General features: G+C 40.3%; 2 protein-coding genes across 2 annotated transcripts in view; both read right to left on the bottom strand.

Annotated features, from left to right (window-relative positions):
* Positions 1–1,926: 1,926 nt before the first annotated feature.
* LOC131446420 (T-box-containing protein TBX6L-like) lies at positions 1,927–5,328 on the bottom strand. The gene is made up of 9 exons (XM_058617635.1): positions 5,113–5,328; positions 4,727–4,874; positions 4,522–4,624; positions 3,895–4,059; positions 3,661–3,807; positions 3,495–3,571; positions 3,311–3,384; positions 2,975–3,197; positions 1,927–2,416 (listed from the first exon to the last, which is right to left on the bottom strand). The coding sequence occupies exons 1-9, from the start codon at positions 5,147–5,149 to the stop codon at positions 2,191–2,193; spliced, it is 1,200 nt and encodes a 399-aa protein (XP_058473618.1). The 5' UTR covers positions 5,150–5,328; the 3' UTR covers positions 1,927–2,190.
* A 9,060-nt stretch (positions 5,329–14,388) lies between these two features.
* Positions 14,389–16,760, bottom strand: part of LOC131446779 (matrix metalloproteinase-17-like) — a 72,615-nt gene continuing 70,243 nt past the window's right edge. The window contains exon 10 of the mRNA XM_058618222.1: positions 14,389–15,894. Within this exon, the coding sequence (XP_058474205.1) occupies positions 15,569–15,894 (326 nt within the window). The 3' untranslated portion in view covers positions 14,389–15,568. The remainder of the gene's footprint in view (positions 15,895–16,760) is intronic.

Consider the following 16,760-nt stretch of genomic DNA (forward strand, 5'->3'; position numbering starts at 1 on the left):
ATATGTATGTGGGTGACCCACATGACCCGCGCCGTCACAGGAACGTGTGAAGATCAAAATGGCCTTCGTGTGTCACAGTTTCAAACTGTGGAACCGTGTCTGCTCGAGGTCTGGCATCTTCTATTTGTGACTTATAGAAAAAAAATATTGACCTTAAAAAGAAGTATATAAAATGTCAGTTGGTGTGTTCTAGAAATTCCATTACTCCCCGAAGCAGCTCTGTAAATGTCCCAGATATGGCTTCTCTCTCTCTCTCCCTCTCTCTCTCTCCCTCTCACTCTCTCATTCTCTCACTCTCTCATAAAACATTTACAGCACAGATGCTCCTGCCTTCTGCTGAGGAAACTCTGCCAGACTCTGATGGTAACTCCACTCACACCGACTGTCATCACTGTATCAGGTCAGACCATAGAACATATTCTATATTATATTGACATTGAAGCTAATCTGGAGGTAAGAATATACTGAAAAGCCACCAGGGGGCGACGCCACTGTCTGCAAATGGAACGGAAGTGTAGGAGAAAATGAACGTTTTACTTCTCACCGGTAAATGTCCTCCTGAGGAGTTAACTGTCTTGTTCTGTTAATTCAAAGTACGATAAAAGTTAACCATTAAAGTAAGATAAAGTACGGCACATAGTGGGATTGACAGCTGGTGTCATTCCGCTCGCAGATGATTTCAAAACATGAGATCAGATCATCAGATTTTTTTTTTTTCTTGGCTCAGAGTCTCCTGTTGTGCTGCTGCTGTGTCAAACATCTGCTCACAAGATTCCGGCGCAGTAACACTGAAGTGGTCCCTCGTCACATATTGTTAGGATTTATTTCTACGTGTTTTTTAAATGCTTAGATTGTGTGTTTTCCAATATTTCTACGACCTTAATGAACAAAAAAACGAGTAGTGGAGGTTCTGTTTATCCGTGTTTTCTTCAGTGCAGGGTTTTATGACATTTTCCACTTTCATTGGAAGCATGTTCATTTATTTATTTAAAATACTGTTTTCTACAATACATTTTCTTACTCGCTTTATTTTCCTACAGCAATAGCTCAGTGAAAATAAACAAAAACTGTCTTTTCTACTTGGCCTAATTAGTATATATACATATATATATATATATATATATATATATATATTTATTTTTTTTTTAACACATCTGTTGTTGTGCATGTTACAAATGTTACCGTGAAGATGTGCAGTGATTTTGGAAATATGACCCCCGGGTTGTCGTCTCAAGAACAGTTTCATTCACCTTTGGTTATTATCGTTGCAAATTATTAATACTGTTGAATCACAATACAAATCGAGTTGTGATACAATCAAACTCATGACAAAAGCATATATAGTCCCAGCTTTTTTGTTTTATGTCTCAAGACGGTTTGGACAGACTTGCTTTATCGTTTGAGCCAGACGATTGATAATAATATTGGTTCCCTTATCAAAATAGGTTTAAACTCATGATTTGGGTCATTAATAACTTCAGAAGTAATTCGACTCTCATCAGTCTCGAAAGCACTGTGTGTTAGACGCCAAATATCCACTTCAATTAAGATGACGGACACACGTCAAGGAAAAACTCAGCCCATAGCAGTACAACTGTGTCTAAATATAAAACATCACATGCCTTTTTTTCTTTTTTTCATCTGAACACACACACACAGAGCTTCTCATAGATCGGATTAGATCTGAAATCCAAACTTAATTTATTTTGCTGTTCATTCCGTGATATATAATATTTTTTTATGCATTCTGACTTATTTTGCTTTATTATTACATTACTTGCAGAAGTCCCTACCCTGGACTTTTAATACCTCACCATAACAGTTTAATCAAAGGTATTTTTAGATTTAATTCCACTCTTATTTCCCCGGACAGAATACAAGACAACATACTGAATATATGGTCGATTCCAAAACGCATACCTCTTTTTTTTTTATTGAGAACAGCCCACTTTGAAAGCTCAGGCTAAAGCAATATGGACCTGGAACATACAGTATATACAAAAATTAAAAAAAAACAATTTACAAAATAAATCATGTCAAGAGCAAATGTGTGCATTATCTTAAACAGATAAACTATACACTTCCAAAAACCTGGTAAAAAATTCTGCAAAATTGTTTGGTGGCCCCAGAAAATATAATCTCATCATTTCCTCCAAGGCTGGAGTGGCTTCCTCCTCCTTGAGTCAAAGTTCACCAACAGGAGTACGAAAAGAGCGGGTGCTGGCTCCAGTCTGCTGCGTTGCCATGGTGCTGCTGCTGCTGCTGATGATGATGGTGGCGGTGGTGGTGGTGGTGGTAGGTGTGCTGCTGGGTGCCATGTTCCGCTGTGGCGGGCAGATGAGGCGGGGGGTGGACGAGAGGGAGCGCCGCGTCGCCGTCGGTGGACAGGAATGGGAATCTGGCGTACTCCACAGATCTGGAGAAAAGACGAGTTCGTGTTAATTGGGCCAAAAAAAGCAAATTGCATGGCAGCAAACTCAGTGTATTAAGACGTGGTCAAGAAGGATGAGGATAAAAGTGGATGTAATCTATAGTTTGTTGGATGAGTCCAACTTGGACCTTCTCCGGTTTCCTCCCACAGTCCAAAAAAACATGCAGATTTGGGGATTAGGCAAATTAGACACTCTAAATTGACCGTAGGTTGTTTGTCTCTAAGTGGCCCTGTGGTGGACTGGTGACCTATCCAAGGTGTGACCCTGCCTTTTCACCCCTATGTCAGCTGAGATTGGCACAGCGACCCCCGCTACCCTCATGTGGAGGATGAATTGGTAGAAGATGAATGAACGAGTGAGAAAGCTATATTTGAAGATGTCAAGCACACAGACATTTGGAAAGTCATCTCCAGAACGCAACACCTGGGATACAGTAGGAGAAGACCACACCTGGTGCTAGAGTTTTCAAAAAAAGTACATTTCAATTTTTCCCTAGATGGATTCCATCTCATCTCAAGTACATGCATCTTGAATGTTCAGACCTGTAGGGCTGGTACGTCACGGACGCAGGCACCATCTGTTCCTCGCAGCTGTACTCGTACTCGTGCAGCTCCAGGGGCTCGACGGCGTGTAAACTCTCAGCTGGGTCCTGCTGCTCTGGATCCCAGGCTGGAGGGTGACTCCCCTTTGGTGAGTGCTGAGCAGACGCCTGGTGCTTCTTCTTTGCCTGCTGCTTCTGAGAGGTGGAGGGCATCCTCTGCAGGTCTGAGAGGGAAATACAGCGGTTAATAGGATCTCACAGGCAAATCAAAGGCGATGAAGACCTTGTGTAGATTGGTGTGCGAGTGCATTCGAGCTGTACGGGTTGAAAAACATACCTGGTGGTGTGTGACAATGAGCCTTTATGTCCAGCAAGGCTCTCTTTGCAGGAGGACTTCCTTTTGAGCGACACCTGGGGAAAACAAAACAGTTTTTGACTTCTGAAATCTGAAAAAAAGATTTTTTAAAGTAAGATGTACCATCTAACACAGTGTGATGCAACAAATTAGTGCACCATCTTACCTCTTACTGTGAGAATGGGTGCCTCCTTCCCTGAAACCCTTAGCGAAAGGGTTGTGGTCAATCTTCAATTTGGTGACCTTAAAAACGAAAGGAAACAAAGGGTTTGATAAAGCGTTTCTTCAGAAATTGCAGATAATCTATCGAGTCAAACATCACAGGTTTGTACCTTTGGGTTCTGGTACGCCGTCACTGCAGTGAACGTCGTCTCTGGAAAGCAGAACGTCTGAAAAGGGCCCCAGCGGATCGTGTACGGACTGTCCGCTTGGATCACGTGAAACCTTGGGTAGTAGCGGTGCATAGAGTGTAGGATGATCTGATAAAAAAAACATAAAGAGCACAGAGTGAGTGAAATGCAATCAAACCAACAAAAAGACGGGTGAGGGTTAGGCATGAGACTCACGTGGCCGTGCTGGTCCAGGGTGTTGTTGGTGAGCTTCACCTTGAGGAAAGACAACGACTGCTTCATCCAGTGACTTCCTGTGGCGGGCGAGTCTGGGTGCATGTACGTCCGACACGGGGGCAGGGGCTCTGCCTTCCCCGCGACCTCCCACTGCTCATTTTTCCACTACAGAGAAACGGGGGGTGGGTGGGGGGAGGGGGAGATGCAAGGTTATCAAGTGTGAGACCCTCAGGATGTGTCTGATAGATCAGACCTTTTACCACAAAGCTTTCTTTTTTTTTTTCTCCTTGTGGAAAACTGCAGTGAAGAAAAGTGTATTTATTTTATCTATAAATTGCATGTTCTTTTCACACTGTGGTGTGTTTTCACGTGTGTGCGAAAAAACACTATCTGTGACCAAATGGTCCATAATGAGTTGTATGCATGAATGGCCGACTGTTCCTCACTCACTGATTGTGAATGAGGAGGGATGCTAATTGATTGGGCCTCCAGCCGAGAGTGCACAAACAGGAAGCTATGAAAGGCTTTGATATGCAGTGGGCAGGACCTTCACCATGCCTGTCTGCAGACTGCTTCTGCTTTTTAAAAACATATGCTACTGTCTCTTCTGATTTCAACGGTATTTACCTTGTATTTGAAGCTCTCCAGAGGGACCATGTCCATCAGGATGACATAGTTGGCAAAAGGCTGGAGACCGGAGAGGCTGACGCTGCAGTGTGGAAACATTCTCCTGGAACAAGCACACAAACTCACGTCAGTCATTCTTCTGTTTTCTTTTTGCAAATCATATATTGTTTGTGACTGTGTTGCAGTCACACACTGAGAATGTTACCTTCCGTGCTTTGTTATAATCATCTCTGTTCCAGAGCCGTGAAAGGACTTCCAGAGAGCCGAGTTCTCCAGAGTCATCCTGATGCAGCCCTGCTGGTATGAGTCAGCGGCTGGTGGAGAGCGTGGCATGCTCGGATTCAATTTGGAGTCTGTGGAGACAATGGAAATACACTTCAGAGCATTTCTGCAGCTGTATTTTCAGAGTGATGACTTCGTCTTGAAGTCGTTTTATATATTCATTCCTCTTCAAAACAGTGTTGATTTTAAAGCATGCGTAATGAGCAATATCCAGAAAAGGCTCAATATTTGAATATTTTTGAACCAAATGCATCCTGCAAAAGTGATTATAGTCAATCATCACAGTAAATGTGAGAAAAAGGAACTTACCAGAGAAGTGTTGCATGTTGCTTTGTCCCTCTGTCATCACTGCGAGCAGCACCTAGAAGATCCTTGGAGGTCTTAGATGTTCTAACTAAGAGATCAAACACACCGAGGGTCTCTATCCTTGAAATGTGCGAGCCTTGAACTTGATTGGTTGGTTGGATTACAGAAAGGGTGGAGTCTGAACAACCAAGGGGGCGGGTGTGTGGTCAGAGGTGGGGGGCAGGTGAGAGAGAATTACCTGATGTTTTGCACCGAGGAACCATGGGTAGACGTGAAGTTCTCAACAGAGTTTTTTCTTAAATTTAACTACTAGTTATTTTATTGAGTCGTAATAAATCAAAGATGCAACACTGAAGCATAACAAAATGAATCTCTTGTCTTTTAGGAGAGAGCTGCAGACAAGAGGAAGTGAGAGAGAAGACGACGTCCATCAAATGCCAGAGATCAAACCCTTTAGAGGCACAAAGTGTTGCTGTAGATGGTGCCTTACTTGGGCCTGAAGTGCATAAAAGACTCCCCATCTCCTGTTGCAGTCCAAGTTGAAGGACAGTGAGCAGAATATCAAAGTGCCTGTGGGGGGGAGGATGGAGCTGCAGACAAACAGGTCCCTTCCTGGCTGCTGTGGTTTGTGTATTGAGAACAAGCTGGTGACTGCAGTTTGGTCTGGCCTTGACAATGGTGAGCAGTGCTTCTAATCCTACGAGGCCATTTGGCCCTGCCTCCACCCCTTCATGCTACCTTAAGTGGCCTGGAAGGAGGTTGAAAAGCTCTCTGATGGAGCCAGTAGTTAGCAGCCTGTTTGCATGAAAGACTGATGGGAGGGACATTTGATGTTTACAGCCCAGGCAGTTTTATTCTGTGCGAAGTTTCTACCTAAAAAAAAAAGCTAATTTAAAAAAATACAATATACTATAGACTAAAAACACAGTTACTTGAGCAGCAGGGACGATTCAACTCACCTGGAGTGACTTTCTATACCTGTAATTGATGTGTATATCCAATCCAATCCAACTTTATTGATAAAGCACTTTAAAACAATCTGCTGTACATCAGATGAAAAAAAAAAAATAGAAAAATACTACCTAAAAGACATAGATGTAACTATGTTTTATGTGACTATTCAAATTCTCTTAGCAGGGGCTGGGTATTGATTAAAGTTTTCATGATCAACACCTGGACCAAACTTTTTTTGGTACCAATTTTACTTAAAACCTTTTAACTTTAATCTAAAAGATTTCCGACATAAATTCATTCATTCATTCAAGTGCTAGCCTCTCAGAACACAACGCAGACACACAGGGAATAGAAAATACTGTATTTGTATGAGCCAGTAAGCAATACTGTATCGCTTACCTCACCAAAATCTGAAAAGGAATGACAACACATTTGCAATATGACATGATTTAGAAAAGGTTCAATACCACAGGCAACTGAGTTTGATACTCAGCCCTTCACTGCCTACAGATTTGGTTTTCTTATGTTGTTTTAAAGCACAAATCTCACTTGTGACCACCCCTAACCACAAAAGCATCTGTATTTTTAAAAGGACATTGTGCAAGTTATAGGCTTGCTGTGACAGGATATCGAATGCACGTTCGTTTACATTATGAAAGTTGTGTCTGAGGATGCACTCTCATACTGTATCAGAGAAGATAACCTCTCTGGGTTTTTACAGTGCTCTTAAAAGAGTGTCTCTGCAAGGCATTTCCGCCTGATCTGCGGGCATGTTGAAACTTTTCTCTCTCTGCTTAAATCAACTGCATGGAATTCAGTTTCCACCTGCGGCAGTGTCACCTCTGCAGCTCTCGCTACGGAGTCGAGCTCGAGAAGAGAAGATATGTCTCACGTCTGCTTCTGCAGATGGTGTTTTATCAGAGGGGTGGGCGGTGCTGAAGTGGGAGTGTGAAAATGTGTGGTCAACATTTTTACATTAAACGTTTATGGTAATTAATTGAATCTAAACTGCAGATCAATGATACAACTGCAAATGCTACTGCTACTACAACCAGCAACAGCATTTCTCCTGCATTTCATTTGTTTTGAGTCAGTGCTGCTGAGGTAAAAATATCTTATCACACAGGAAACACTGTGGTTTTAACAGTTTAAATGAGTTTCCTTAGCTGCAGCTGGAAGATGCAGTGCATGACCCAGTCGCACAAGAGCAGAGATGTACCTCTGTGATCTGACTGAGCGGTTGGGAGAGTTTTTCCTTTGTCCAATCTTCACAAACTTCAAAAAATACAAATGTAGCCCACAATCGTGGACTCATGACACACAACGACTGATCAAATAAGCAACACATAATGTTATTTTCCCACTGTCAGGCAAGGTAAGACAAAGAGAAGGGGGATTGAAAAGGGAAAAGCTATGAAGAAAAATCTCCGGGGCTTGCACAAGGGAAAGAAGAAGGAACCTTCTTGAGAGTGGAAGAGGCAGCAAAAGATTAGAAGGTAGGCGGAGAGTGAAAGGACATTTATTCATCTGAGAAGAAGGGAAATAATAAAACGAGGACATGCAGAGTTTGGAGCTGTACGAGGAGATTAGTTTGTCTCAGAAGTTTTCGGCGGACAGACTTTAGTCAGAGCCTGTGAACAAACCCCTGAGGAGATCAGAGCTGACACTCCTGCACATGTTTCTTCTGCCCGCTGCTGCTTTCACTTTACTCATCCTAAAGAACTGCTGGAAGGCTTTTAACCTTTAAAAGGGTAAAACGATGACAAAAAACGTACTGTATAGAGCTTCTCTGTAGCAGATTAATAAACCACTGACCAATAATCACTTTAATAATAAATCAAGAAAGTCAAGGCAGCCATTTACATGTTCCAGTATTTGGTGACTGGACGTATTACTGATTAATAATCTAATTAATAATGTAAAAAGTAGTTTTTAAGTGAAGTACTTCACAGCAGCAACATGGCAACTCCGTACGTCCGTACCGGAAGTTTAATCTCCGTATCAGACAACTGTCGCCGTAACACCCCGGAAGTAGCGAATGTCTGTTGTTCACGCTAGCTTGATGTAAGGCTACGTAAACTTCCGGTAAGGAGGTGGCGAAGGTGTGGAGGTTTTGTTGCCAGGTACTGTTGTCGTTTATAAATTTAGAAAAACATCTTTTTTTGACTTGAAGATGCTATTTATATTTTTTTTTACTCCAGTTGATTCTAATATACCCTTTACCCTTAGCAAAACTAATCCCAATTTTCTATTTAACTTATATGTACGTTAACTTATTACTTCTTTTGCATTTCTAATACTTTAATCTTTCTATCTCCTTTCACTCTTATCTCAATCTTAAACTTTCACCTCCCCCCTTTTTAAACGATTCATTATTATGTGACGTGTTCTAACATTTGTATTAATTTCTTACAATTCTGTGTTTTTAGTGAGAATCCAAGATCAGTGACTACTAATGTGATGGGCTTGTATTCATTCCATCACCAGCAGAGGGCAGCAGAACTCAACCTGATAGGTGTGAATAGAAGCAGTTCTTTAGAAATTTAGATTGAACTCATTGAATAATGTAAACAGATCACTTGTGTTACTTTTGTTAAACATTTAGCTGATTGGTTGATTGTATTGATTGAAATGTAAATTCACATTGACTATAACTGTACTTCATAATTGTACACATACAAGGAGATGTAAGAAACTGGATTTCAGTTGTTTGTGAATACTTCCTCTCTCCAGCCACTTTATTAGGTACACCTGTTCAACTGCTTGTTAATGCAAATTTTTAATCAAACATTATTTCAGAAACTGCTGATCTAATGGGACGTTTACATACAAATGAAACTAAATTAGCTGCAGTTCTCTGAGAGAAAATGTCTTGTTGATGGCAGAGCTCAGAGGAGAATGACCACACTGGTTTGAAATAGGAAGAGATAGAAAGGCATCCGTAACTCAAAGACCTTGTTACAACACACAACAAATCAAACCTTTAAGCCTCCTGCTACTTTATGAAGTGTCCCGTGTTTGGATTGTAAGAGAAACGTGCAGCTACTGAAGGAAACCCACACAGGCACACAGATGAAGTTCAGAGCAGTGATTTTAAAACTTGGCTGCAGTGGGCAATTAAAACTGTTTTCATTTTAATAAGTCGAGTCATTTAGTGGCTGTAAATTCTGATAAAAGCCTAGAAATCAATGCTCATCCACAGCATCTCCTTACAAAGTCATCCTACCACATCCACCTCACAGCACATAATGAATTTTGCAGGAAGGTTCTCCAGCGGGGAATATTTACATTTTCTAAATTTGCAGTTCACTTCAGACTGACTGAGGAAATAATGTGAATGCGGCACTTTTGGGTGTCACTTTCAGAGTGCAGAATTCATATGCATGTGGAATAAATCTCAATCCAAGCAAACATAATTTTCCATCATTTGCATTTTCCTCTTTTCCCCTACAGTCTGGCAGTTTCATATGATTAGACATTATTAAGGGTTTTGTTGTGCCACCCATGGAAACAGCTACCTATGGCTCAACTGCTTGTATCCTATTAGGCAGTGAGAAGTCTGTGTTGTGTATTCTGCACCTGTGCCAGCTTCTGGGGGTCTTTGCCCCAGGCCCTTGTCTGAGGTGTGCATGAGGACAGGACAAATGCAGAAATGGACAGTCACAACAGCTGTTCTTTTCTACTATGACCTCCTCTTCCCAGTTTTCCAAAACCAAACATACAGAAATGGGCATGTCCTTGTGGAACTGAAGCATCATTACACAGAGCTGTCTGAGGCAAACTCGTCTACCTCCCTCTCTCCTTCCCTCCCTACCTACCTACCTACCTACCTACCTACCTACCAGAGGCCTGAAGTTCTGCACAGTATCTTGGCTGTTCTTAGAACTGCTTTTTTCTGGATCTCAGATGTCGTTCCTGGAATCTGTTGGAGTCACTCGCACAGTTTGGGGCGGCTTACAGCGCCTAGTGTTTCTATCACCACTAGGACCAAGCTTCTCGTGTTCCTTCTTCTTGATGTTGCTGTCACTTGAGATTGCCACATCTATCACCACTGCCCTCTCCTGCTGCTTATCGACAACCACTATGTCTGCTTGATTAGCCACCAACAGTTTGTCTGTCTGGATCTGGAAGTCCCATAGGATCTTAGCCCTGGCGTTCTCAACCACCTTTGCAGGCATCCTCCATCTTCATCCTGTGACCATCAGATGTTTCTGTACACTAATCCACATATATATGTGTATATATAGCCCTACACTGTCTTCCAACGTCATCAAACTGCCTCTTAATTGGAGCATTCTCCTTGTCCTAGTATACAAGAACTAGCTGGGAATCGATTTATTTATTGGATGAAGTGAGTCCATAATGACCACAGTGCTCTGTATGTGCGCCTCTTCCAGTCCTGCCCAGGATAATACTAGAAGAAGAAGAAGAAGACATTGGTACACAGAATAACTTATATGTTATAATATTTATATACTGATTCAATTAAATGCTGGACTTTGAAGTGGGTCCCAAACTATGGGTTGGAACCTCCATGGGGGACTTAAGACAAGAGTAGAGATCCTGAGATGATTTCTGGAACTCAAATAAAATGTAAAATAATCAGAAATATAATATTGCTTGGAAAGAAAGCTGTTGCATTTAAAGCATAGGTTTCAAACTCATGGCCCATGGTCCAAATGCGGCCCTCCGATTGATTTCATGTGGCCCACCATTTAATATCAAGTCATAATGGAGTTATTTTTTTATGTTTCTTTAAAAATCCTAAAGACAATTATATTGTAAACTATTTAGCCTTCCATATCAACACAAATGCTTTTATTTTGAAATTGTGGGAAATATTGTCAAACAAATTGACATTGCTATATCATGATGGAAGAATCAAGATATACATTTAAGCTCACATTGCTCACCCTTACCGAACAGATGCTTTCCCCCCATAAAAATACTTTTTTGTTTTCACTTGCCCGGCCTCCTACTGTCCAGACTAGATGCTCACTGGTGAGTTTGAGACTCCTGGTTTAAAGTAAAAAAAACAAAAAAAAAAAACGTGTCATCAGCTGTTGAGGTTCTATTCCTACACAACCCCTGAGGTGATAATGACAGATTGATTGACAGCATCAGTTGCAGCAGATCGATTTACAGCGACACAGTAAACAGTACGATGTGTTTAAAGACCTCTGGAAGGTCCTGAGTCTCTGACCTCGTTATTTTAAAGGTTAGAGGCTGACAAGTTTGGGAACTAGCGTCTTATGATAATGTACGACGTATGTGAAACTGAAATTTAAGAGATGATTGGCAAACAAAATAAGGTCCATCTGTAACAAACAGAATTGTCTGATGATACTTTGAACTGTTACTGCATCTGGAAACTGTTTCCTATCTCATCTGTGGATTAAAGACAAGTCGCTAAATTGCTTTCTTATCTTTGCCTCTGTCTCTCTTGAGGTGACATTTAATTTTTTTCAGCTGTTTGTCATTGTGGTGTTTTTGTTCTGTGGCTGTCGCCTCTTCTTTTCTCTTTTGGCCTAACTGTCTTCTTCTAACTTGGTGTATCTGTCTCATATAAGCACTCTGCCTCTGTGTCCACATGTTTACCGCTCTGTATGCTCGTTCTCTCATCCTGTAAATTCCCAACTTTGCAAGCAGTTCCCCGCAGTCTTTAATGTATTGGCCCATCTGGAGGCTCACGCTGTGACAGCGCCATGTGTCGACACCAGAGGAAGCTCCATGGTTGATGATTATGATGCCTCAGCGGTGAGCTTTTATCTGTGTTTCCTCTATTTCTAAACATCCACTGTCACAAATTTAAGGTCCTCTAATCGACCTGGTTAATAACATCTCACCACAGCTACAATAATGACCTATCCGTGCTGCATTCGCCCATGAGTTCAGGTGCTCTCTTCAGGAACCACACTCTACATAATTCATTAATTACTGCTCGAGTGTGTCAAGTGGAGGGGAAACTGCTGCTGTTGGCACAAACAGCAAGTAAGTGACTTTACAAAAAGTAACTTTTAAACTTGATTTTACCCTTTAAAAAATGAGGTTGCTGGGGATATTATATGAATGTGTAAAAGCCATGCGTGTGTCTGAAGGCTTGACAGGTTTGGCGTATATTATTGATTTTAGAATCGGTTTTATTAGAGTTAGTGAATTATTTCCATTAATGTCAGTGGACGAGACTAATTTTACATTTACATACATTACAGTTTAGGTTAAAGATACAATATGTAACATTTCTACATTCAAATTGTTTTTAAAGATTGTTGATTACAGTTTAAATATTAGCTAAAATGTGCAGAAAAAAAGGTCAAAAGTCTTTCATTTAAATTTAAATCTTAATCTCAGGATTTTGACTTTAATCTCAGAATTCTGACTCATTTATTTTTTGTCTTTTAACGACATCATACACTTAACCCTCTGCTTTGTATGGAAAAGTTAAAGATGCAATATGTAACATTTCTGCATTAAAATATCTAAAAATGACTAAACTAATGTTTAATATGGCAACAATATTAAAACGTTCCCAACACTGTTTAAATCCATCAAAATCTGTGTTTCTATTGAACTGTTTAATTGTGATCGTCTTTTAATGTTGTCATATGCGTAACCGTCTCTGCTTTGTACAGAAAAGGATTAGTGCCACATGTGATTTTTTGTTTTGTTTTTGTAAACAAAATATATAAAAAATAAAAAGCTAGAAAAAAATCAGAATTGGTTAATCACAGAATTTGGAGAAAAAACTAATCCAAATTCTGACTTGAATCTAAATCTCGGAATTCTTTTTTTTGTCTTTAATGGCACGTGAATTTTGCCAAAAAATTCAGAATTATAACTTTAATCTCAGAATTCTGAATTGTAGCCTTGAAACGTGAGAGTGAGGAAATAAATATTTAGTTAGTGTACAATGTATTTGTATTTGTCACTGATGGATAACAGCTGTTTGCTGCATGTTCTGCTATTGAAGCGCTTCTTGCAAACCACAAATGCATGGGATAACAAATGAGACAATGTGACAAAAATTCACATAATCCAAGCTAATTTCCAATGTCAGATTTAAGATTTGGATAAGTAGCTCGGAAATGTCTTCAGAACTAAAGACACACACACACACACACACTTGTGTGTGGTGGAGTGTGATTGACACGATGTGTTTTGTATTCCCAGTGAACACCAGCAGCCACTACAAGTCAAAACTGTTTTTATGAACATCACAGAGACACAGAACATCTCCCAGTTGGTGTCTGCAAGCTGTCACATCACATTCATTTGTCTTCAAACACAGCCTTCTCTTCAGTGACAATAAATAATTGCACACTCGAGCCCACACAGACACACAGTAATCTAAAGCTGCTTTAAGACCTGTGGCGAAGCACAGACGTCCTCCTGAAATTGTCCAGAGGATGTGAGAATACAAATGTCTATGAAAGACATTTTCCTGCCAGTTATGAGCTTAGAACCCATGCATGGTCCAGAAAATCATAAATTTGAGAAGGAATACAATGGACTGAAGAAAATAAAATGTAACCTCAAAGGTAATTAACTTGATTAATTGTGTAAATGATTGGTCTTTTACTGGTTTAACATGATTTTTGAGTTCTTCTTTTGGCTCAGTTTCCTGGTTCCATCACAAATGTCTCTCATGGGCGGAGTTTCGGCATCACATCCCGGATGTTGTTACCTATGTTTTGTCTTGACACGGCTGTAACTGGTGAGTTTAAGATTTGTTTTTCGAGTCAATTTCTTTGTAAAAGCAAACTTTTATGGAACGGTTAAATAGAAAACCCCCCAACTATAAATGACAATATTATTTTTGGTGTAAGACAAAATTGGACCTAATGATAAATGTTTTGCTTATTTTAGCCAAATCCTTCATCCATAAAGACACCCATAACCATACCTGTGCTTTGACTATGAGATACAAAATGATATAAAGTCACTAAAAGTAATGGAATCAAAATGTACCTAGTACCTTTTTAACACAATATATTTATTTTTTTCATACCTAATTGTCTGTTGTAGTGAGTGTTGTTTATATTCTTTGTTTCTCTCAAAATGCTTCTTCAAATGCCTTACAGCAAGTCTCAAATGACCCAACTTTTTTTTTTGGGGGGGGGGGGGGGGGAGCAAATATTCAGTTGGAGGCTGAGCGATATGAGCTTAAAATAATTGGAATCACAATGTTTGTGTCGATAGTTCACAGAATTTCATTATAAAAGTATTTGTTTCAACATAAAAAAATAAATATGTTCATTTAAAATTGACCTTAAAGAACTTAAATAACGTGTCTCAGTATGAATTCATGTGACCACACTCGGCTGATAAAGTTGTCTCGATTCTTTTATTGTTTTTTTTTACAAAAATATTTTACATTAGAAAACACAGCTTAAAATATACACAGTTCACCTGGTTATGCGACAACGGCAGAACCCTTCAACTCAAATATATCAGTCTATAGGTAAATATATCTTTACAGCAAGAATAAAATTCTCCAGGTCTTCATAGAGGGAATTTTTGGGTGTGTGTGTGTGTGTGAAGGAATTGTTCAACAGTCACAAAAAAAGGCTCTATAAACCCTATAACCTGATCAAAGCCATTTAAAATCAACATGGATATCATTTTAATCTGAACTTGACACAAAAATACAACGGAAATAAGAGAGTGTGGATGCCTCTGACCCAGAGGTGAAAATAATAAAAACCATGAAAATGCAGAGTCTAGCGGAAGAAAAATCCACCTACTTATCCTCGAATATGTCCTCACACTGTCTGCAGGAATCAGAGCCAAGAAAGTCGAGATATTCACAGTCACAATCTTTTAATTTTGAACTGCATATGTGTGTGTGGATTGTGGGGCGAATTAAAAGGTCATTTTATCAATTTACAGCAAAAACAAATTAATCTAAATTCTCTGTGGTGCAAATCCTGCAGTAATGAAAAATACTATTAGTATAAGGGTTGTCAAATTATTTGGATTTTCTTATTTTTTTTAGATTAGATTAGATAGTTACATGTCTTACATATAGCTCCTTTAAGTATCAAGAAATGTTTTATTCCACTGTGGAACAAAGCACCAACATATTTCCATTCACTTCAATTGTTGATTGACATAATCTGGTTTCAATCTTAAACTCTGTGCCAGTTTTGGTGAAATAGTCCTGCCTCATGAGTCGGCAACAGTGGGTCTGTGCACTCAGGATGCCTTTCACGTGAGGATAAATAATCAATACCCTTTTTCCTTGCAGGGATGAAGCAGTTTGACCATAGAATAATAATTATCATAATAATAATAATAATAATTAAAAACTCTAGAGCCTTGTGAAAAGGTTGATGCCTCGGGGGCAACTCGCCCATCAAATGACATGTCAAATAAATAAGAGCAAAAAAAAAAAAGATACCAAATGTTAAAAATCCAAACAAAAATATTCCAGTTGTTGGTTTGGCTGTGTGTCCACTGGCTCCTCTGCCAGTCAGCGCAGGAACTCCATGTCCATGCTTTGGTATCATAGCAGTTCAGAGCGGAGGGCCAGCGAGAGCGTCCAGAGCGGCGGCAGCAGCCACACGGGAGACGGCGACGGGCGGGCGCCTAAAGGTGACGCAGAGTCAGAGGTGCAGGAGCACACCTCGTAGCCGTTCTCCGCGTGGTCCGGGTGATGGTGCACGTTGACTCTCGTCTCCGTGTTTTTGGTCTCCATGTCGGGAGAGTCTGACTGCATCTCGGTGCACAGGAGCCAGTCCTTAGCGATGAGGCGGGGGTATCCTGCCTCCACCTCCATGCCACTGCCCGGCACTCGCCAGTACTCCCTCCCCTTGAAGAAATAGGACGAGCCTTCACGAGGAGAGAGAAAGTTTTTATCAGTGCATGTGTGTTTTTTTGTTACCTCTTTAGAACCTTTTCTGACAAAAGCACTCAGTATGTTTACATGCACAGTTTAATCGAGCTAAAGCCATAGTCTGACTAAGACAACTTGAGTATACGTGCAGAGGAGAAAATCGATTTATTGGCCATGTACGTCTGACTCCGCCTTCCTAGGTGGCGCTGTATGTCTCTATAAGCTTGTGCATATTGAATACTTTTTCCTGTTGACCTTTACGTCACAAAAGAACAAACAAAATGTTTTGTACCCGCTGTCCATGTTAATAAAATCTTGTGTTTGCTGTGTTGTTTGAAGAAAGACAGTACTGCAGTTTATACGTTGTCTCCTTCTACTTCCAGGTCAAAGACTGGGGAGGACATTCTGGTGTGACTCCAGTCCGACTAAGAGTATACACGCATTATCCGGGTATGTTAGTCCAATTTTAGTCAGACTAACTTGTGATTTCCAAATGATTGTCTTCTGATCTTTATCATGCATGTAAACGCACTAACTGACTCTGTCAGGACCAGTAATCCTAACTGAGATCCAAATCTGGTTCTTATGAGGCCGAACCTCATTTTTGAGGAGCTGGTTAAGATTGAAATAGCTGTGTGCATGTATGTGAGCACTTAGTGTTCACACAAGGAAACTGCATCATCTCAGTGCTCATCTGAAATATAAACCAAGCAGAGAAGACATAAAACATCAATGGGCTTAATTTCGTGAACCAGTGATCCAGAGTGGAAAGTGTTTCTGTTTTGCTCTTTCACACTGTTGTTACTTTTACCCCAACTGTTTGAGACGCAGAGAGAATAATTTCCTTGTTTTTTTATTCAAA

The sequence above is a fragment of the Solea solea genome, chromosome 19, assembly GCF_958295425.1.
Source record: "Solea solea chromosome 19, fSolSol10.1, whole genome shotgun sequence".
In the NCBI taxonomy this organism is placed as follows: Eukaryota; Metazoa; Chordata; class Actinopteri; order Pleuronectiformes; family Soleidae; genus Solea; species Solea solea.

What these genes read in the sequence shown, in the direction of transcription:
- LOC131446420 (XM_058617635.1), bottom strand. Translation starts at nt 5,149, where the DNA reads ATGACAGAGGGACAAAGCAACATGCAACACTTCTCTG. An exon ending in CAACATGCAACACTTCTCTG is followed by an intron (nt 4,875 to 5,112) that starts GTAAGTTCCTTT and finishes TTGTCTCCACAG; the next exon opens with ACTCCAAATTGAATCCGAGC. An exon ending in CGGCGTACCAGAACCCAAAG is followed by an intron (nt 3,572 to 3,660) that starts GTACAAACCTGT and finishes TTCGTTTTTAAG; the next exon opens with GTCACCAAATTGAAGATTGA.